Genomic DNA, 23,747 nt, shown 5'->3' on the forward strand with positions numbered 1-23,747 from the left:
TACTATTCAATGCCAATTCAACGAGACACCCCAACGCCGAAGCATTCCCGACATCGGGAAGAACCAGTGTAGGTCCGCGCTGAACAAAGTACACCGAGGAAAACGGAGGCCGACCGAAAACTACTCTGCTACCACTGCATGAGGCCGACCATGTCTACTGGAGTTGCACGTACCAATGAATTAGCCTGCAAGGGTTCATGCCGAAGGACCCACGACCACGTCTCAACGAGCGTCCGCGGAAGATTGAGGATTATCTTCGGCGGTCTTTGTCCCTGGTGCCGACATTACCCCGAAGCTCGTGATCTACTTCATCTGGACGGGAGATAAGCACGACAAAGCAGGTGAGCGGCAATGCAAGGAGAGTTTATCTGGTGTCGGTTGTCGTCCAAGGACAATACCTAATAATTTGCTGACGCTAATTATCTGTGTCCGCGCCACGAAGCACACAATTTCCAACTTTGAGAGAGAATGCTGCTCAGTGACTTAAAGAAATAGAATGGTTGGTTGCTCTCAAAAGTGGACTGCAAGCATCCCGAGACTTCACTTTGCCACACAAGACTTACACAAGTGGCAGTGGTCGTAAGATCCAGAATGAATCTCCCTTACGAAATGGAAATGAAATGGCTTGGATAGCAAACAAACATTGTTGCAAGCTATCAAGTAAACGGTAAAGCAAAAGGCACAGCCACATAACCACTACATGTCGGAGCTTGCTACATTCATGCAGAAAACTACCAGGAAAATTTTGCGGATTAGAAGCCAGTCCTGCAGCTGCAGTGCATCAGATGTGAGTGGCCACACATGACGTATGATTACAAGATGGCATCAGTCGGGCAAAGTTGCTACTCGACCAAACTGAACACCGACGTGCCAGGAGCGTCATCCCACAACAAGGTCCAGAGGTATTACGACTGAACGACTGACAGGAGACTGTCGCAGAAAGAACTCGTTCTGTAACCATTAACTAAGAATCAATAACTATGTAATTCAGTTGAAAAAAAAACATATTTGATACACTAACCAGATAAACATATATCCGCTTGCCTTTACGCCTTGAGAGTTTATATACCAAGAACTGTGTTCACCGCACGCGGAGGTCCTTTTGAGGACACTCGCATCTCTGACCCTTCAATATTAATTAATGGGACATACCTGACTGGCAGACTTGTTGCATTGGGCTGCACTAATTCCACTTCTCCTGAACATGTGGCACGTCCGAAAACCAACTGCAGTGATGTGAAAAAGGTTATTTATTAATTTATTCCCTCCAGGGGCCTTCGTAGGCAATGCAGAGAGGATAATTAAAACTACGCACATGATAATAACACTAAAGCACACTGCTGCAACTTGTTAATTGCAAAAACAAACACACCTCCGAGCATATACTTTAATAGTATGTGTTGATGCATTGTTATATAGCAGGACACTTCTGATACGTATGACACACTAGACCCTTTGCAGAACTTGGTAACAGCAACAGAGCTGTTACCATTTTTTTCGGCGTAAAGCACACAAATGGGCCCCAGTTCACGTCGAATGCTACTGGAGCATTTGAGTTCAATATGCGCTGAGCCGAGTTCAGAGTGATGGCGGACATAACATTCTTGTCGAACAAATGATCAAAATATGAAAGCGTGTGGTAATTATAGTAGTAGCTAATTCGTTCCATCAAAATTTGGCGAACGGTAAAGGCTACAGTCTCGGTGAGCCAATATGCACGTTGGAGAGAGGCACATGACAACGTGTCATTCAGAGTGCTCGTCTGCACAGATTTGTCACACACCTTCGCTCTGTCTCTATGATTGGCTCGAGGGGGCTGTAGCGGTTGCCCTTTTCCAGGTTACAATGATACGAAGAATAGGCAACCCACACTTTTCAAAAAAGTCTATTGAAGAGACCGAAAGGAATGGTCAACATTTTTCAACAAGACTGCTTTTCAGGCAAGGGATGAACACAAATATGAATCATCTTATCCAGGTAATTAGAACAAGTAAATAATTGACCGACTAATACAATGCACTCTTGATGAAAAAAGTATTGCTGCAATAAATCCTACGAAAGAAAAAAAGGTGCAGTTAATCTTTGCATACACCAAAACAGTAAAATATAAAAAAATCGTAAGGGTACAGGCGAGCTGGTGAATATTAACCATGTTGAATTAACCTGAGACTGGGGTAGAAAAGAAACATCAAAACGTGGAAGGGACAGAAAATAGACAGGACGGCGACTCAGGCTCAGACGTCGCCCTGTCTATTTTCTGTCCCTTCTACGTTTTGATGTTTCTTTTCTACCCCAGTCTCAGGTTAATTCCACATGACCAAAACAGTTGTTCTTATTGCAAGTCGAATAGCTTTGAAGCAGGTGCCTGTAACGATTTATTCATCCCCACACTCAATAAAACGTCATCTTCGTAACTGAAAATAAGTGTGCACTTTGCACTCACTAAAAAAGGAAGAAAAGCGATCGAATGTAGAATCGTCGATTAGCACAAAGGGTTAAAGATCCCAGGAGCTTCCTCGTTAAAAGTTGCTGTGATTATGCAGTTACCTAAGGTTGAAATGAATTCCGCGAGGCCCTGCATCCGACGCATACATTTCGCGTCAATAATCAGACATTTCAACGTTCAAATAAAGCTAAGAGAATGCGAAAATTTCATGCTAAAAGCACTCAAAGTTCTATCGATCCTCGAACAGATCCCAAATCCAAGCACCGGTACGGCGATCTGGCTGATGCTGTCTGACAGGTGTTAATATCCAGATGATCCAGAGCGATCTTGCGCAAAGAGGGTATAAAGTCTCATCCTTTAATATTTTCAGACTATACCTGCGTCGGCGAGCACGAAAAAGCCCGAAATCGTCGGAAAGCAGCTGCACATCACGGCTGCCGCGCACGGAACAAACTCGCATCTGCCAGCTCTGGGCGCTGCCATCTTACCTGTGACGTCAAGGCTCTTGGGAGGTCACGTGACGAGTGGTCACATTTGCGTAAAACATGGCTGCAACCGGGGGGGCTGCCACTTCCGAACTTCCGGTTTATCACTTTAAGCCCCTCTACCTCGTTGTTGCGACCTCAACAATGTCACTATTACGGGTGTTTACGCCGTCGGCCGAAGTTCGCAGTCCTGATACGCCTCGTGTTTGCATTGTTTGCGTCTGCCAGTGTGCCTGCATTTTTGTAGCTTCCGTCACACTTTCATTTTGCAATCGTTTAACAATTCTTGGTCTTAAGTTTTCCCACGTATCCGCGTGCACAACGGTTTGTACTGGTTAAAGCCTACTGCGCCGCTCTGCGGGTTTTGTCGGCGAGGGCCCGCCTGGCGCGTTCAAGGCTCCGTTCGTCGGGACGATGAGCCTGCCGCATGTAAAGAGATGCTGCTCGGTAGCGCGATGCCCAAGTGATGACTGCAAGGATGACTGCACCGTTGGCATCACACTTTATTGTTCTCCTGTGGACTCTGCAAGGTGAAACTTGTAGCAGCTGTGTCCGTTGCAACTATGTGTGATGTCCTGATGTTCATTGTCCGGTGATGTCTGGTGAGCTCTTCACCTCTTCTATGGGCCCTCATGCATGCTCATTCAGTAATAGCGACCCGTTGATCAAGCGTTCTTGGACCATGTCTTCGTTCCAAGCTGCGCGAGGCGAAACTAATCTCAGATATTAGTAGTAGATTTGCGTGGCCTCTGCTGAACGGCTGTGTGACCGCGAAAACCTGATAAGAAGCAATGACTGAACATCTCAGTTTTAACCAACTTTCATATTATTGTGTGAATAACACTAAAACATCCTCTCAGCTTTAAACGTGGTTGGTGTCGTCCTTCTAACATGCTGGCGATTATCAGGTCTACTTGCTGTGGATGTGCTCGGGAATCTCGTAATGTAATCGTCTGCGTAGTGAACCTATCTAAGCTCACGGGCACAGAGGCGTGCTCCGCGCTCATGGCGTTCGCTGGACCCAGACGGGAGACCAGGTACAATGATGTCACCAGTTTGTCGCTAACATTATTGTGTAATCTTGTTTCTTTCTTAAATGTCCACTGAAGGCATTTCGGCCTGTTCAGTTTAGCCAATGATATGTAAAGTAATGCACTGCTTCATATTCAGGCGGTGGGTCTGTGTTCAGTTCTGCCGGAACACAAGCCTACAGAACAAGACACCACAGCAGCTTCGGGAACGAGCGGTATGCTCCAGGCAATTCAAGCCCTCTGCGTTCCTTTATCAAGTAGGGCTGCGTCCTGATGCAATACCAGATTATTTGACGACTGAAGGTAAGCACGAAATCTTGCTTTCCTTATTACTGAGAACATAAGCTTATTCAGAAGGTATTTCACGTGCAGATACTAGGAACTTTTTCAGCGTACATACCACTTGTGTTTAACTTTGCAAATGAACTTTGCATAGGCGCCGGAGATGTCCACAGCAGCCCTGGCCAATTGATCAGCGAGGGCAAGCCCACACCGGCCAGCAGCAGTAGCACCGGTGGGCCCACATTATCACGGTGTCACACGCATCGCACTACCAAACAAGGTAAAAGGAATTGTATATTGGCGGAGAAGTGTTGCAGGTCATGTTTCTTGTACATTTCGGACTGTCGCGTAGTAGCCATCCTTTCTATGATAGAGTGTGTTCCCATTACTTGTGCTTTCTTGCGAAATGTGCAAAACATGTATGACCATCTGTTTAATCTAGCTTGTCACTTGCCGCAGGAACATCTGAAACAATGCAATGACTGATAGTTTGACAGATTTTTTTTATTTTCCTCGTCATTGCTTTGCAGATATGGGGAGCAGTCTCATGGCTCTGACCTGTAGCGCGAAGACTAGCCCTCCAACCAGAGTTCATTGTAAGCTTTGATTGTGTGCATTGTTTAGGGCAGGCTTTGAAGATTAATTTGTTGCATAGTACTTGACCGTCTATAGCTGATTCAGCTTTTCGCAACCACTTTGCCACTTTGTTTCTTTTTTTTTTTTTTTGTAGTGGATCACACATACGCGATGGATGGACATAGTCTTCCTCCTGGAGAAAATAATGTGTTTCTACCAATTATGATGCTTCGGTGACTTCGACTTCTGCAGTTTCTCACCAATGTAGGTATCTGTCATGATGCACAAAGCTTACTTGTACTTCCACATTTTCTACTGTGGAGCCTTGCACCTTTCATTGTTCCTCGAAGCGTTTCATAATTGCTTTTGCTTTCCCCTTCCAGGGACCTGTGCCACCCGTACCGAGGGCAAGGGGAAAATTAGCGTGTTGAGGGCCAAACTTCAACAACTTCGGAAGCACAACAAGAGACTCCTGCAACGACTGCAGTGACGGCGTCATATGCTGACTGGCACTGAGATAGTTTAAAGGGATACTGAAGCGAAACTTGAAATACACCTATTGTGGTCAGAAATAGGTTTAATATGGTCAATGATATCCGTAAATCATAATCGCGCGTTTGTATTTTGAACGGATGGCTATATTTTTCACCTTGAAGGGCCCGATTGGGCGCGCTCAAAAATCAGCCATCGGAGAGCGCGATGCGTCTTGGGATATTGGGGGCATTCGTGACGTCACTTGTGCCAGACGGGAAAGGCTACGGCGTGGCTGTTGTGGTTACGAGCGTTGCCACTTGGTGGCGCGTCGACGATTTATGACCTGTGACAGCGTGGCCGTTAGAGATGTGCAAGGGCTGCACGCAGGCTGCACCACGGCAAGTCGGCAACCACGACACCACTGACAAAACCAGTTCAGAGGCCGGATTCTCAAAACGAGCTTACGACGAAAAAAGTGTGTATGACAAATTTGAGAGAAAAGTCGTATTCTCGAAACGAAAGTGTCGTAACTTTTGCGCAGGTTACGACAGAATCCTATGACAGCTCCGCAGCTGTCTTTCGCACTTTTTACGATCAAATCAACATGACCGACAGCGTCGCTCAGTTAGTTATTAGCGACGACCAATGGACATTTATTTTTCTACGTGCTCTTCTCGTGCGTCCCGACTTCAACCAGCAAGAAAAAAGGAAGGAGTACTTGAAACAGACCACGACGATTAAGAACGCAGGGTCCACAAACACCCGAAAAGAGCTATAACGGCCACGGTTCTACCGACCAAGCGAGCTGGGCAGAACATAGTAGGCCTTGCAGCAACACCGACTCGGCGCACCGTTGCTCCGGCGGTCCTTGGCCAAGACCGTCTACCCATGACCGGCTGGCCTGCTGAATGCAATATGCCCGCATGACCCTTGTGGACCCTTCCCGGATGAATAGTTTGATCCCTGAACTAAATTTCAGAGCTCAATCTTTTCCCTTTGTCATATCTGGATCTCTTTGTTTTCGGAGACAGCGGTGACCAACGCTGTCGTCGAAAAGGGACTCTCATTGATTATATCTCCTTGTTTTGTGTGATATAGAGCTCAAATAAACGCCATACGGATTATCTTCGCAACATGGTATGTACGGTTTGTTATTAGTATGCTATTTTTATTCTGACACGACGCTAGGTCACTGTCGAGCTATAGCAGTTCGTGGGAGCTACGCGATGTCGGTCCAACCTTTCTTTGCCGAGTGTCATGTCAGTATCGAGTTGCAATCGTAAAAGATCGGTCCAGAAGCGCTTACCGAAACGCGGTCTAACAGAACGAAACCAGCACTTCGATCAAACGCCCGTGTCCGCTCCGTGTGTGCACAGGTATTTGCGTGGCTCTTGCTGACACTCTCGTAGTTCAAACATATTTTTTTAACGTCGGCCCGCAGCTCGCGACTCGCAGCAACTTATACCGGCCGTGCGAGAAGCATGCTCGGGTCGTGTCGTGCAAATATCCACAACATCCACAACGAGAACGAGCTCACTGTGGCCAACTACAGTTTGGCTTTCTCCGCCAAGGCTTTGCAAACGCGTTCAGGCCTTGGCTAATTCTGCCGGCACGCCGTATTGCCGCAGAACGGCGCTGCTCCTATGCCACATGTGATGTCACGAGAACTTCCCAAAATCCACCAGATGTGAATTTGAAATCGTTTAATTAGGTTTAAAATTAGTTCTCCTGTGTTTTACAGCGCGATATTGATATTTCCGAGGTGGTGCCTGTCCCTAGCTCATATTCATGCAGAAAGATTGGCGCTAAAATTTCGTTTCCGTACCCCTTTAAAGTGTGCGTAGCCTTGTGTCTCTATCCGTTGCTGCCCTTGTGGAAGCTCAGCTGAAGATGAGCAATGAAAGCAGGCTCGGCAGGCAGTGGTGCAGCCAAAACAAAGCCTTTGCCTTGGGCTCGTACTTTCACAGCCCTAAGCGTTACCTTTACTGTAGGCAATTGTTGAGGCTGCCATCTGTTAAGTCGTTACAGCTTTGGCTTCAGCGTGTTCCCCTGAGGGTTGTTTTTTACCCAGAAATTTTCGAACTTGTCAAAAGACGTGCAGCTTCTTTTTCACTAAAAGACAAGCCATGTACCATTCTCTTTGACGAGATGCACGTCACGAGAGAGCTCTTGTACAACCCCTGTGTAGACAGGTTTGAAGGGCTCGAAGAAAGTAGCACTGGAAGAGGCCGTAACCTCGCAAACAAAGCTTTTGTGTTTATGGCTAAAGGCATTCGCACACCATGGAAGCAGCAACTTGGATATTTTTTGCTCATGGGGGAGCACCTGCCAACATTTTGCGAGATCTCCTTTTCCAGTGCCAGAAATTGCTTGTGAAAGCCGGTCTCTAGCCACTAGCTGTCGTATGCGACCAAGGGAATCAAAGTGTTGCTCTCTTTAATGGCATTGTTACCGCTGAGAAGCCCTACATAACTGCGAACGAGAATCCACTTTTGTGTATCTGATGTTCCGCATCTGCTGAAGTGCACGCGAAATATGTTCTTCAAGTGTAATTTTCAAGTTGGGAACCACACGTTAAAAAGCTCTTTCCTCAAGAAAACGTACGAAAAGACAAACAGCTTTAAATCCGATCCATGCCCAGGCTCAATGAAAAGCATTTTAATTTGACTTTTGCCTCCAGGATGTGAGTGAAACTAGCAGCACACATATTCCGTAATCACTGTGCTGCTGCAATGTTTGCCATAGTAACTTTTCAGCAACTGCCTGTTGAAGCTATCCACACGGCCCGGTTTAATGAAATAATGGATCGCCTTTTGGGTAGCCTTAACAGCTCACAGAAACACGGTAAGGGTGCATATAAGCCTGCAATGCACGAAGGCTCTGTTCACAAAGAGTTTCTAAGGGAATGCTTTCTCATGTTCGAAAGCCTTAACGTTCCTGGGTGCCCGCGGTAGCTTTCTTCCATTCGCGGTTTCTGCTTGACCATTCGGTCTGTGATGCTGATTTGTGAGCACCTGACATCTAAGTATTGTTTTAGATACCTTCTGATTCGCCATCTCAACCAAGATGCACTTGAAAACACATTCTCCGTAATAAGGTCGAAGTCTGGTGCGAACGCCAATTCCTCTTGCCGGCATTTTAAGGCATCCTTTAGGCATCTCCTAGTTAGCAACTTGTTTAAACAGTCCAACAAGAGCAACTGCGAATAGGACATGGCAACTCTTTTAGCGGCTCTTCCGATTGGTCTCTCAGTTCCCTCACCTACACTGAGTCTGGGAAGCTCCCTTTCACAATGTGCAGCTGACCTCACATCCTGTAGTTTTCCCTCTTCATTATCACTTCACAACATGATTTACTTTGCTGGGTCGCTGGTGACAAGGTTTGTAAAATTCCATACATGTCAAAACGTGACTCGGCAATGTGAATTGCAAATCAAGAATGCCACTTTTCCGGATGAGAGTCAACTGTTGTTGTATTTGAGTGTGGAAGGAGCGGCTGAAGGAGACCTTGGAAGCCTCTCAGTTCTTTCACCTTGCTTTGTTTCCTTCATTCAAGCTTGTGAGAAGGTTTTTATGACGTCAGTTGACAGTCTGGTCTTAAAAGAATGTGTTGGAAAGGCGTTGTGCATCACTCTTCATGAGAAGGTCGAAAAGCTGCTGACTCTCAGCAGTGAGGATGTCTATAATGATTTATTTCCTTTGTTTGCAAGGGTGCGGCTTCATTGGTTTGCCCGTAAACAGAATACTGAGCTCCTTGATGCAGCTGTGAGACGAAAAACTAAGCAACAAGTCCAGAGGCTGTGCAGATAAGACAACACTTCTGTTATGCCCACAGGAATTGCCTTTAGTTTGTGTTATATGTTCCATTCAATGCTCGCGCTAGCATACCGCGAGTTGTGGCTAAATCTAGTTACGAGTTCTCAACGTGAAAAGGGCAAGATAAATGCGGAAGCGTGCCTCTTGTTGAGAGTATTGTGCAAGGTTATTAAGTGCGTGCATAGAGTGGTCCAAACCTTCTTTCACTGTTTTTAACACCATATCTCTATTTTTAAGTGTCCTATGGTGGCGTTCTAAGTTCGTATATAATAAACTGTGTAAACCAAGCTACTGCCGTTTTGTCTTTCTTGCAGACAAGCCATAGGTATAATAAGAAGTGTGCCTTGACAGGCGTGCTGTAACACCCTTGTAGGACCCTGCTTAGTTGAAAAGGATAGTAACTTATTGGTGGTTCCCAGAACTGATAAAAAAACTGGTTCTTTTGCAAGAGGAGTCACATGGGAGTGATTGATACAAACAAGGCTATGACGCGTGAAGCAAGGTATGAAGGACGCTACTTGCGCAGACATGTAGAACATCTAAAAAAAACATTTCAGTTTCGCGCCACCGGCGAAAATCATTTAATTTCACGCCAAAAACAATTGTAACGTCACAATCATGAGGAAATTGCGTCATTTCGTGTTTCTTTTTAATAAAGCGTCACTTCCTGCACGTGGCAGGCGAGCATGACTAATGACATTGCCACGCATCTCACAGATGGCGCTGCGCCCCATGAGCCGCCATCTTTGCGCCTATGGGCTTCTATGGAAGCTTCGCTACCATCTATGCATATACCTTGTAACACTCGCAGGTGCCTCCAGTGAGCAGCCATAGCAGGCGCGTTGGGCCCTTTGTATCCGAGGTCGGCTCCCCACACTCCGAAACGCGATGCCTAATTGACCGGCGGCATCAGCTAACGTGGACTTCTCCCTGCGTCAGGCGACGTGGACTTCTGCATAAATATATCTTACTTCTCCATCAGAAGGAAGATATATTTACGGAACAGTGGAATATTTTTGCGTAAAAACCACACTGTATTTGGATTGCAATGTAATAAGCTTCATTAATACTGGCTTGAAGCAATTAAAAAAAGGAGTATATGATAATTTTAGCATTTTTGATAGTTTTGTTACAAACTATCTCGTTGCTGCAGGTGACTGTAAAAATTCTTATTGACATCCCTGTTGGTATACTGCACAAAAAAAAAGGTTTCAGTTCATGTAATTTGATATCATAAAGAAAAAACAACTATATTTTTGCTAAATTGCGTTTTGCCGTTTCAAGAGCCGTCAATTCTGCCATGATATGGCCCAAAGAAAAATACGAGACATGGTTTTCTTTTCAGAAGAGTTTACTGCCTTTTATTCTTGAAGGTTTCAATAAAATAATTTTGTTTAAAAGAGCAAAAAAGACATTTTGAAGTTGAGCTCTGACGCCGGAACCTGGGGTCGTTCGTTGCGCCTCTACTCTGCACAGCATGCTACCGTCGAGCCTGGCAAAGCGTGCGACGGCGTCAGGGAGTGCGTACGCAGGTAGACAGCAGGACCTCAAGTTGTTAGGTACATCTTGGTGGGAAGAAGCTTTTTTCCACTCCTGTTGCTTTATGGATTTTCCTATTTCGACTGTTTTGCGCTGCGGTGTCCTCTTGTGGTCTTCCACCGTCTTGATATCAGCAGATGCTTAGCGCTGACGAGTCAGAGCATCCACTAGTACTCTTGCTGTTTCTTACTTACACATCGCAATCACTTTTTGTTTTCAACGTCACCCCTATTTAAGCAGCAACACGAAACCCCGAGAACGGGCAATCTCAAACGACGAGACAATGTGGTGTTAAGGAATGCGCGCCGTTGGAGGCTCACGCCTCGTTTGTGTTTAAATCGCCTTTCAAACGGACAATTCTTGCGTCGCTGAATAGTTCCGCTTTAAACCGCAGTATGCGCGACGGTTAGATTTCACGGCGATATTGTCGTGTTTCCCTTTTAGAGAAGTCCACGTCGCCTGATGCCGCCCGCCGATTAGGCATCGCGTTTCGGAGTGTGAGTAGCCGCCCTCGGATACAAAGGGCACAACGGGTCTGTTATGGCTACTCACTGGCGGCACCTCCGATTATCAACACGATGCCCGCCGTTTCTTCCCTTGCAGCCGGAAAGCCGGAAAAGGGGAAGCGGTAGAAAACTCAGTTCTTTCTTCGGACCTAATCGTGCCAGCTATCGTCGCCGGTGGCGTGCTGTGCGGCGAAGAGGCGTTAAAAAGCAACGCCGGGTTGGGGTGCGAGAGTTCCAATTCAAAAATTGTTTTCTCGCTTTGAACAAAAATTTGTTTGATGAAACTTCCAGAATCAAAAGACAATCGATTGTTCTTCCAAACGCAGTATATTTTGTATTTTTACATGGACCACTTCACGGTAAAATAAACGGCTGCTTATGCGTCAAAACGCACTTTTTTTGCAACTTCAGGTTTTTTTTTTTTTTACTGTGAGATATTTAATTGAGAGGTTTAAACATTTGTTTTATAGATTAAATGCCTGCAGGGCAGCCAGTAAATGGTTCTATTAGGTCCCCGGAGGTACCAATATTTTTTAAAGAAATAAAAAAAAAATTCAAATTATAAAAAGTGTTTTTAAAAAAATTATTTAAATTAAACAAAACTTCACAAGCCCATCCACATTGCAAGTCGAAAGGCGTGCAGATTAAGAAAAATATATTGTAGGGTGTTTCATAAAAGAGCTGATTTTTCATAAAATATGGAGTGATACCTAGTTTCACGCTATTTTTAAAAGTTAAAACCACGCTCACGCCATCAAAAGCATTTTTTTTGTGAAAACTATTTTTGGGCATGGCTACAGATATTGCGGCAAAAGGCCATTTTTTTTTTTTTTTTTTAGAAATCGATGGTGGTCGAATGCAACGTTTGGGACGTTTGACATGGAATGACCCTGTTATACGATCTTTGGTACCTTAGTAAATTAGATTTTGATATCATGTTTTTTTGATCAAGTGACCACCAAGAGACCGTGCGATTTAGGGAGCAAACATTTTGTTCGCACGTTTTTATCAGATTTAAGAATATTTTGTGTAGTATAACCATTATTCGATCTATCCATTCCGGTGAGTAGTGTTTATGTGCACAGGTCTTAAACCAATCACCTTGTTTTATAAGTAATTCTATTTTTAGTAGGTTTTTAAGGTTTTTATTTTTTTATATCGTTTTCTGATTGTAGAATTCAAAGGCAATAAAATTATGATCGTTTTTTTTTTCTAATACTTTCCAGTATGTCACGTTATGAGCCAAAGAAGGGCTTACGATTGAAACGTCTATCCATCTTTCTTCATTTACAGTAGAAAATGTAGAAATGGTGTACTGGACGTTTAATTTAGTAGTTCTTGTGTTAACACAAAATTATTTAATATTTCCCCACGATCATCATCTATTTGTACTCCACAATGGTGTGTGTTACATTAAAATCTCCGGCTATGATTATGTCGTTTCTATTTATTTTTATGATTGACTCAAGACGTGTTGGGAATGTATTAAATAGTATTGTAGAAAACATGTAGACATTTATTATTGATACAATGTTTTTTCAACATGTACATTGTAAGACGATTAGATCTTTTTCAAATATTTTTGAAAAGAATGAACAAGATTGGTCTAACTACAAAGGCACATTTGGGGTCTGTATTGCAGTGAAACGTGGGTTCCGAGTTTGGAATACTTGGAATCTGGTTATCAAAAACATATGGATCTTGTATGAGAATAAATTCAGCGTTTGTTCAAGCGTATATTTTAACAAGATTATTGGTGGCAGCCCTTGAACTCCCTAAGTTAATTTGTAATATCTCTAATTTATTAATCATCGATAAAATGATGTTTGTTTTTAATGATGTGCGTTCGCTTTATAGATTTTACTCGGGCTGTTCATTTTTAATTTCTTTTTTTTTCGATAGTAATGTTTTTGTTATTATTAAACATGTTTTTATTTATTTTGGGTAGTCTATTCGAGACTTGAGTTGTGAAACATAGAATGCGGGTGTACAAGATTCACTTGCTCCAAAAGGGTGGTTGGCATTGACCCTTCGATTGCTACTTGCGCAGCATGCACCCTCCCCGTAGTTTGCTATTCTGTATTATTATGCAGTGTAATTGCCCGCACAGATGGAGCAGAAGATTATCTGTGATGGACATTTGACTGCAGTATGTCGGTAGATACAACATTTGTCGCACATTGGGACATAGACGTTCTTTGTCGCGTAACAAAATGTCCAAAGTAATGCACCTTTTTTTAGTGTCTTGTATTCCTTGGTACTCCCTTCAAAATTGTGAGTGTTGTTCCCCGCTATTTTTTCCGAATTAACCCCCGTGATGGAAGTCCGGAGGTTAACTTTCGATCTCTGTGTTCTGTTTTTGAAGTTTGGTGAAAAGTTCCGCAGGTAGAATGTCTGAGTCGACGCCCGAGACACGGAGTTGAGGTCAACGTTTTGTCGTTTTTTTTTTGTTTTTTTTTTTATAGCACAAACAAATCTTTGGTGCTTGGGCGAATTTCAATTACGTCTTGTAGGTGCTGCAGTCCTTCAGCTGATGATGATTTTGCTGCTACTCCTTCTCTGATGTCTCGCACAGAAACTTCACCCAGTCCCAGGCTGTGCGGTTCAAAGTATTTCTTCTATATTACTCTGATGTTGTTCGATGCCTTCGGTGCTGGAGTTGGGAGATTGATCAACATTGCAAGATCCATCCGCGCAGGTGATCGCTCCGGTCTGGAGGGTTGTGGTGTCGCTTGTAACGCATCTACAGATGGTTTCCCTCTTACCCCGTTGGGACCGTTCCTGTTCCCTCGCAGCACGTCCGCTTACGTGGTGTTTTTCTCTCGTTCTGTAAGCACTGCTCCAAGAGCTGCGTTTTCGCCTTCTTGACGCGAGCTAATGCTCATTAGTTTCGCAAGAAGTTGTAATATTTGCGAGCCAGTTTCTTTGTTTATCCGAGCTTTATCGTACTCGATTAATCTGATGAAGCTTAGGTGGATGTCGCATATTTCTTTTTTGTTGGTATAGTCGAGTGTGCTTTGGGAGGTGTCTGGCTCGCCGCAGCTTTCGTCTGTTTCGGGATTCACGTTGTTGTCCTTTTTTCCTTATTAATAGTCTTTTTTTGTGCGTGTAAGAAACACGATTTAACCAGATTTGGAACTCTAGGAGAAGATGTTTAGTTTGACTCAGTTCTATTCTCGAAGCAATTCAAGAACTGTTTAGACGGTGTTTCTTCTAGGTATAAAGAGCGCTGTTATTTTCTTGAATTCTAAGTTTTCTCGCGCTACTTTTAATAAATGGTTGGTTTCATAAGGATCGCTAGGCCCTGATGATTCTAACCATGTGCATGAAAAAGAAGAGTTACCTCTAAATAGTGGTTTATGAAGCCTATAATTGGTTGCATATGTACTGTAAACAATAGACAAATTTCGAAATTGATCTTATTTTTAGGGGGGGGGGGGGTCGTAAAATTTTGGTGTTGTTACATTCGCTAGGTCCTACTGATTCTGGTCGCAGTTATGGGATGAGCTATGTGTTTTCATAAATTTGCTATTGAAGCCCAGCGATTCAACAAGATGGTCGTTCGAGAAGCAAATAATCATACGTCGATTTTCTAATATTTCTAATCAAATTTAAACAATAGTAAGGTATCATTTAAATCGCTATACATTATTGAATTCAACCATTAGGTTGAACTTAGGTGTAAATTTGCTGGAGATCAAGAAATAATTGAAACGATGCAGTTCACTGCTTTGGTACTCTTGTTCTTTTCCTCCTCGACGTCTACGACTGTACGAATTTCTGCCACTACCGGTTAAGGAAGCCTATCACCTCACCAAAGCAGCGAGAAAGGTCACCTCACGGTAACTAGCTTCCGTCGGTCTAACCATTAATGAAAGCGACCCAATTTTTGTAGCTTGATATAATCTATGTGCCCATCAGTCATGTGACTCGATAACCAGACGACCACTGTAAGGATCAGAGTGGGTTTTATTGAATGGTTGTTTATTTTTAGCCACTCGCCGGCATTGTCGAAAGGGTACCCTGTCTCTTTGAGAGGAGGGGAACTGGCGGTGCGCGGGAGGGGGCAAATGGATTGTTCGCGAGCGCGCGCGGCGCCACCGCGTGGAAGAAATGTGTCCCCTAGAGAGACGGAGCCGGACCCTGCAGGAGTGGGGTCGGGGGAGTTTGAGCGGGGGAAGTCCTGAAGTCGGTCGCGGACCTGTGTCGTCCACCGGCCCTTTGTTAATAAATGTAAAGTTAAAAGCTTCAAATCTTCATTGCTGCCACTGCCTCGCCATCGAAGTCACCAACCGCGATCGGGGAGAGGAGCTTCGACAACTGACGCCTCTCCCAACCACAATAAGAACCTTACTACCACCATGCTGTTCACATTCGCAGACTTCGAGATGCCTCCTGAACCCAACCGCTTGTGAGCCAAGTGTGAGCACTTCTCAACTTCAAAGGTTTTCGTGTAGCCGCGGAGATTTGTCTTCGACTCGTTACCACGGTTTAGTCTTGGACACGCTGCGAAAGATGTCTAGGGCACAAGCATGAAAGCTAATTTGTTGCGGAGAGAAGGCGTAGTAGGTATGCTCAGCAAATTTTATGTGCTACTAGTGCGGATAGTGTCACAACACATTCTGCCACAAATATGACACATCTCCAGCCAGATCCGGACCCGTCCTGCAACAGCGGTGCAACCCCCGGCACGAGTGCTCCTCAGGCCTTGCAAAAACGGTGAATCAGAAAGAATCAAGATAAAAGGCAAACCATAAGAAAAGAGTGCCTGAGTTACTGACAATGAAAGAAAGAAACACACGTTTGGGACGGACGACCAAATGTTTTAATATTTCACCGTCTGTAATTGTTGAGGCAACAAGCTTTCCAGTTCTAGGGTGCCTCAGCAATATCTAGCTATCCCCTTTTGAAGAAAAGATTCAGTTAAAGCTGGTGCATCCGGTTCCTCTGTAATAAAGGATGTTGTTTAGGTATCGAGATGTCACGCTCCTCAAGGATGGAATGAAGGAAATCACAAAATATGCAGTTTTTTCTTTGAATGTTTGTATTTTCTTCATATTCTTGTCTAGAAACAACAGCTTCGAATGAAACCAGCAGAGCAAACAAACCAAGAATAAATGCAGTGTGCCATCCTAGTCTCTCATCTACAGTGTTCCCACCCTTCTGATTCGATTGCTCTCTAGGCTGTAGACAGCTTCCCGGGCGACTATGCTGGTGCTTTCCGGACAACGCCGAAGTGAAACATCTTATGAATGCACTGCTATTCTCAAAGGGCTCAGCCACTAACACTGTTAGAATATATCATAACCTTAAGAGCAACTCCACTTCATTTTGATTAAATAAAAAAAGAATCCAATCCTCTTCAGTATCACCTAGAAGGGCCGCATGTGAAGTGTTACGACTTGTTTCTGTTTAAATGTTTCTTAAACGGTCTGATAGTTTTTCAACGGCCGAGGATGCCTAAATCGGCTGACTTTAGCAGGCGAATTGACGCAAAATCAACAGCGCAGCCAAGCCTGCGGTGTCGGTGCAGCCAACGTTGAGCCAAACGACATTGTAATTGCTACTTTTTGTTTGTTTTAACTTTCCGGGGCAAGCGTAACAAGTGACGTCAGCAGAGGCACCTCTCGGCACTCAGCGATTTCCACATGATTGGAGTAAGGCGCCTGGGTAGTGAGCTAGTCAGCCTCAGGAGCTGTCCGGCCGTCCCGCCGTCTTCTGCGTCACAACCGACGTCGTCGTCTCGCCGTTTGTAAGTTGTCTCCTGAAGTTTCTTTCACACTAAGTGTGCAGGTTGATGCCAGAGTTGTGCAGACGTCTTCTGATATCCTAGGCACCAAAACGTACCAAAGTCTGCGGTGCAGACGACACGTTCGCCATGCCCATACCAGCCCCTATCCCGCCAGTCGTCGCATAGATCACGTGATTTCCCATATTACGTGGTAGCCATGATTGTGGCGGCACGAGGCCAGACGAAGCCGGAGGTTCGATTTCGGGTTTTTTTCATGTTGAAAGACAGATATCACAAAATTCATTATATTTTTCGCGAGGCAAATGACACAGTGTCTTGTATTAGTATTTCTTAATGTGAAATTATTCATTTTTTGTAATCTTCAGAATTGAGCGAAGTTGCCCTTTAGACGCAGTTACCCTTCACACGCAGCTTAAGTGCATAAACATTGAAGTAACAGTCGGATAGGACTTGTACCAGAATCCCGGACTCATAAAAAGTTAAAGCTGGTGTTTGTGCCTCAAATTTGATGATAAACAACAAGAAAATGAGTAAGAATGAGTGACAAATTCAGGAGGAAAGAGAGGTATAGGGAAAATCGAAATAAATCGTGAAAAAAAGAGAAGCGGGACGTTTTGACTTGACAGTCTTCAGGTTGACTGAACGAGGACGAGAGAAAAAATATGACCGTGGAGAGAAGAGAAAGCATATGCTGTCATGCAGTGGTGTTTATGAGAGAGCTAGGGAGGAAGTAAGCAGTAATCTAAAAACTCTGAGAGAGGACGAAACCATAATAGCCAAAATGTACACTACTCATTTGAGGATCTTAGACTTATCGCACTGCGCTTGCACTTAACCTATCTTAACGATGCTCACCGGCAAGTTTTACGTTGATGTCAGGTTTTTAGGAGAGGTCGTCATTCCTCACACTCATCTGGGGTAGTTGCCGTGGTACTGGAGATTGGGGGTGTGCTCCGATGTACCACTCCACACACCTCTCGAGGCTGTTGCTGCGCACCTTCTTTTTACTGCATCATCAGCGTTGTTTCGGAACCCATACCGCCAAATGTGCCTCTTCATCTACATGACCTTGAAGCACTCATAGAAAAGTTCCCCGAACTTGTTTTAATACTTTGGGGTTTTATTGCCCACCGTTTATTATGGTGTAGCCCTCGTGAAGATTCACGCGGAGGACTTACAGAAATTTTTATGTTAACATCTGGGCTCTGCCTTCCGAATGAGGTGGAGCCAACTCTTTCCAGTAGAGCACATAACTCCTTTACATTCATCTCTCTATTGCATGTCCTACTTTGCATCCATGTTTTTTGTGGAATATTTTAGATAATCCGTTTAGTAGGGACCTTGTTTCCTGTCGTTTTAGAGAGTTTATAGCAACTTCATTTTATTCCAATGTGCCTCCCTAGATGGACACTAGAGCCGGCTGATTGGTTTGTATTTTTCTTTGAACACCGCGATTGATTCCTACGCGCTTTCATTAATAAACACCGATGAAGCAACTACTTATGTTACTGAAGCAATAATTCATGCTGCTTCATGCTCTGTACCCCAAAAGTTTGGTGTAATGGCGACTATGCCTCAACTGGAGGTCTCAGAACAAGGCCTGAGGTATATTTCTTTGGTACCCTACATCCTTTAACCTACTTTAATTTTTTTTTTTTTAAGCGCGCTAAAGCTCGTTGGACAATAAAAAAAAACACATGGCAGAAGAATGTCTCCGCTTTGAGTAGCTTTGTTCCTGCTAAGAAAGTGCGGGATCGCTTTCGGAAAATTAGAAGCGACTACCATTCTTTTGGTGTCCCACTTCTCTCCTTATTTTTGTTATCCTTGACAGATCGGTCCAACATGTTGGGTAGCGTTTCCAACAAGCCTCTAGTTCTTCGAATTATAATCCAGGAATTTAAAAGTTGAAAACAACTGCAGAAAGGAAATCAATTGCCATATTTGGCGGAAGTGTCGAAGCTTACAATATGCCCTTTACGTTGCATGAGCTCAAAGCTGCACTAAATGAAAAACAGGTCGGAAGCTGGACCTGACAAAATTCATCACACAATGTTAAAACACCTGACACAGGAATCATTTTATGCCTTGTTGAAATATTTTAACCTCTTGAGGAAAGCTCCATTGTTTCTCTTCTGTTGGAGGAGCGCTAATTTCTCGCTCTTGAAACAGCAAAGGCTCTTCTCTAACGAGCTACAGCCCAACTTCACTGACGAGCTGCCTGAAAAATACCTATCATTGACTCTTCAGTCGACGTCTAGCGTACTTCTTAGAGGCGTCAAATGTCTGACATTAATCTGTGTGGCTTCCAGGCTGCTCGTTCTACTTTAGATCACATGGTTCGTCTTGAAACGTTCATTATGAATGCTTTCGTACATCAGCAGCATTGTGTTTTTGTTTTTGCGGTTTGGAGAAGGCCTTCGACACAGCCATGCCGGTACGGGATCTTCTGTACCTTTACACATATGGAATTCGTTGCCACATGTTACGTTTCCTTATAAGTTCCTTCAGCGCCTTTCTTATGTTCGTGTAGATGGCACTCTGCCTTATATTTTTGTCCATGAGCATGGTGCCCCCAAGTAGGGAGTACTAAGCGCTACCATTTTCTCTGTAGATTTCAACAGTCTAGCTAAGGTGATACCTCCATCAATATTTTACTCGCTCTATGCAGACGGCGTACAGATATCACTTGCTTCTTGTAATCTCTCCACCCGTGAACGGCAAATACAGCTCGCAATAAACAAACCGAGTAATTGAGCAGACAATAATGTTTCGAAGTTTTCGCCAGAAAGAACTGCCTGCGCCCCTTTTTCTTTGCGACGAGGACAGGTGTTTGACCCTACCCAACATTTGAATAGTACTGATATATTTGTAGAGGTAGAGCGCAAGTTCTTAGGCATACTACTTGACAGAAAGCTCACCTTTTTCGCCATTTGAAAGAGCTCGAACAGGACTGCTTGCGATCATATAATATTGCCGCGCGCCAAGTAGGCAGCGCGGCCGTAGCCTAACGGTTATCGTGCTTGCCCCCCACGCGAAGGGCCAGGGTTCGATTCCTGGCCGCGGCTACGCATTTTGTTGACACTGTAATGAGATGTTCTGGTGAATTCGAGAACCGTCTAGCTGATTCGAGTCTAGAATGTTCTACGCGTCGAACCTTCTACGTCGAATGCTCCAGAAGCCAACGCGTGTACAAAAGCGGTTCCGCGTGGCAAGCCGGAGTCAGTTTCGCCCCAGCGTTCGACTCTGCTGCTACGCCGACCTCGACGCCCACGACGCTCTGTTATTATCTTTTGTACCCTTGTATTTTGGCACAAGTTCGCCACATTAAACGTTTATTTCTTCCTGTTCATTTCTTTTTACTGGTCACCACCCGTGACAATATTCTTAAACTACTTTCACGTATGTAATGGGGCTCAGGCAGACAATGAATGATACGCTTGCACAACTGGCTGGTTCGATCCCGTCTGGAATATGGCTAATTTGTGTATGCATCCTTTATCCTCTCTGCTTTGAAACAAATATTGGCCCCGGTTCACCACCATGGTTTGCGTCTTGCGGCTGGCGCCTTTCATACGTCGCTTGCTCTAAGCTTGTATATCGACACGCACCAGATGCCCCTTGAAAAGGGTTGCCATTACCTTAGATTCACCAATGCACATAATATTTTCTCTGATCCACTACACCATTCTTACAGTGCTCTGTGCAAGTCCAGGTTTTCGAGACTCTTCGGAAACAAGCCTAATATTTTGAAGCCTTTAGGCCTTCGAGTTGAAAGTGCTAGCTCACCCTTTCACATTTCATTTCGCCATGTTCCTCTCTTTTACAAGCGATACCTGGACTACCGCGTACGATGAGGTACTAGTTCTTTGTGACTGTCACTTGCAAAATATAGTAAGAGGGCTATTTCGCTGCAGGCCATTCAGCAAGTGCATCTCTATTTCCAATAGAATAGCAACAGCACAGACTTCTATACTGACGGCTCTTATTCATCGTCTTTTGTTGGCTCTGCTGCAAATCTCAGTTCTTCTGTAAAGCTGTGCAAATTGGCACCGTGGCAAGCAGTTTTACAGCAGAACTTCATGGTATTTTTCTAGCCGTTGAACATATAACGAGACACAATATACACCAACCTATTATCTTCGTAGATTCGCAAAATATTTTACTGGCAGTAGCAACTATACTTGACACGAAAAATGCTCTTTCGATGCATGTACATCATAAAAAAATAAGCTCTTCCATCTGGACAAGACATTTAATTTTGCAGGGTGACTAGTCATATGGGCCTTACAGTCAGTGACAATTCAGGTAAATTGGCTGCATTGAGTACAAACTCGGTAACATCTTTAGCTTTGTCCCACCAGGACTTCCGACCTCTGCTAAATTAAGCAATTCATATAGCATGGCAGTTGGAATGGGGCTCTTAGGCTACAACACGCTTCACACGACCCTTAGCGAAAACTAATACGTTTGAAATATACAACATTCAAATTTGAGTGTATTTGAAATACAATTCATAATTGTAAGTACACGAAAAATATACCGAAAATATAAACTTCTTTTTTTGTTACTTAGTACTAAAATATACTTCTAAAAATCATTTTAAAATACCTTTACTTAAACTACATTTGAAGTTCCCTTCATGCGTTTTGAAATATGTAAATATCAAATTAATAGGCACAAAATACGTTTCACGTATATTTCTTGAAATATTTATTTAATTCATGCAAAATATACTCCAACCCTAAAAAAATGGAGCAATCAAGAATACGTGCAGAATACTCTTAAAATACCTGAAAATCGTAAATACTGTTGTGTTATACTCTAAGTACCTTTTGACTGCAATACTTTGGTAGTTTGACTTAAACTACAAAAATATTTAAAAGTTCCCCTTCTGAAGTTCACTTCAAGCAGATATGGAGTACACTGAAGCGCCTAAATACATTTGATTAGTTTGGCAATTGAATTGCGCAGCATCGCACTGATAAATCAGCCCAGAGCCGTTTATACTGAGAGAGTTTGGCCTTCTTAAGGAGATTTTGACAGTCTGACAACCACAGCAGCGTAGTCTGACAACCGGGGGATGACTACTTCCGTCCGCCATATTGTGGCTCTGACTCATAGGAACTCTACGCGATTTCTCAGGAATGAACAAGACAAAGAAATAACGCCATATTGTGTTATCGCGAAATCCGCTTGTTCTAGCGGCCAACAAGCTCCGCCCATCGGCCAAACTCTCTCAGTATAAACGGCTCTGAATCAGCCCAGTCTATGTTATTGTTTCCTTTTTTCTATCAAGAACACACCTGATCAGTTCCTTGCACACCAATCACAAACGGGGTTCGGGAACTACAACCACAACATTTGCTGATGCTGGAAAGCTTCAGCAGGTGCTGTGAACAGATACGTTTGGCGTGGTTTTGTTAGCACAATGTTAGTTCACTGAACGTGTATACTCACCATTGTACGTGATATGAATAGTGACTTTAATGCAGCGACATTAACTACCATATTAAATAGTCAACTACTAAAAAGGAAAGGCAAAACAACTACTGTAAAATATTTATTTTTCGCGGGCTCAATATTTCGCGATTTAGGTCAAAGTTGGAGTCTTGGAATAATTCGCAAATTCTAATTTTCGCGACGCGCTGGGATCGCAATATAGATTTTAATGTTTTTACTTTTTGCCGGAATTGTTCACGGGACCTATTTTTCGGAATTGTAGGCGATTCGCCAACTTTGCGAGAATTAGGTCCTCACGAAAATAAAGTCGTTTACAGTATTTTAAAGTGAAGAAACTGCCTTGATTCGCTTCGACCTGAGTGGTGCTACGCAGAAAAGCAATAACATGTATTTTATGAGCCGCTTGCGTGGATATTGTTTTAGGGACTGTGCCGAATTGTTATTAGTTGTACCAATGCCTTTTAGTAAGAGATATCGTCCACGAACTTCAAAACACTGTTTCCCCCTTGACAGACTCCCGAGGAGAAGATCGAATACTTGTAACCTTAATAAGCGCAGAGGTGGTCACCGAAAAAATTATTACCTTCAATATGTAGGCTATATAAGGCTCTAGAGCAGTCAACGGGACTGTGAATGAGCTCTTCAGTGCGTCATGGTGTTTGTGTTTGTGTTCGTTTCTAATGTGGCTTTGTGAGATGTATTTAGTAGTGCCTTCAAATACCACAGGGACACCATTTGCTGACAAAATCGAAAATAAAAAAAAAATTGTGTAACCGGTTTTTAATCCACAAATGGTATCTTGAGTGTGAAGGAATAATATTTTTGGTATATCTAAAATATTGTTTGATTCATATTTATAATGTATTTTGAATACATTACGCGCGTATTTCGAATGCGGCCAAAATAATACAGAATAAATACAAAATGAATATTCGTACTAAATATATTTCAACTTCGTTTGAAGTACGGCCTCTTTTTGCTAAGGGGATAAAGCCTACTTTGGGATTATAGAAGAGTTTATCTCATTTGGAACGTTATCGTTAGGTTGTCGTCTCTCGCTTTAGAACTGGCCGTACCCGTCTGACAGATTCGCAATTGCTTTGTGGGAAGAACGTAAAAAAGGGTACACATTGTGGACAAAATTTACAATTATGCACCTCTTAAGCAACTGTCGTTTTTATCACCACATACGTCGGTCGTGTTTTCCTAAACTTTTAAGAGCTCACCTTCAATTTTATCCTATGTTTCGCTTGGCAATTACCCTCTAATAACGTTTACCCGCGTTATCAATCGTTTTAGAAGATCTCGTGGTTTACAACAGGTGTAACCTTGCATTTACTTTTTAGCTTCGTTTGCTTTATCCACTAGTATTTCTTGCCTA

General features: G+C 43.5%; 1 protein-coding gene across 1 annotated transcript; it reads left to right on the top strand.

Moving 5' to 3' along the window:
* The first annotated feature begins 8,506 nt into the window (after positions 1-8,506).
* LOC120847566 lies at positions 8,507-9,103 on the top strand. The gene has a single exon (XM_040219383.1). The coding sequence runs from the start codon at positions 8,507-8,509 to the stop codon at positions 9,101-9,103; it is 597 nt and encodes a 198-aa protein (XP_040075317.1).
* The last annotated feature ends 14,644 nt before the right edge of the window (positions 9,104-23,747 follow it).

The sequence above is a fragment of the Ixodes scapularis genome, unplaced genomic scaffold (genome assembly GCF_016920785.2).
Source record: "Ixodes scapularis isolate PalLabHiFi unplaced genomic scaffold, ASM1692078v2 PGA_scaffold0__279_contigs__length_252992795, whole genome shotgun sequence".
NCBI lineage: Eukaryota > Metazoa > Arthropoda > Arachnida > Ixodida > Ixodidae > Ixodes > Ixodes scapularis.

Excerpts from the sequence above, each read along its gene's own strand:
- LOC120847566 (XM_040219383.1), top strand. The coding sequence starts at position 8,507 with ATGGCAACTCTTTTAGCGGCTCTTCCGATTGGTCTCTCAGTTCCCTCA.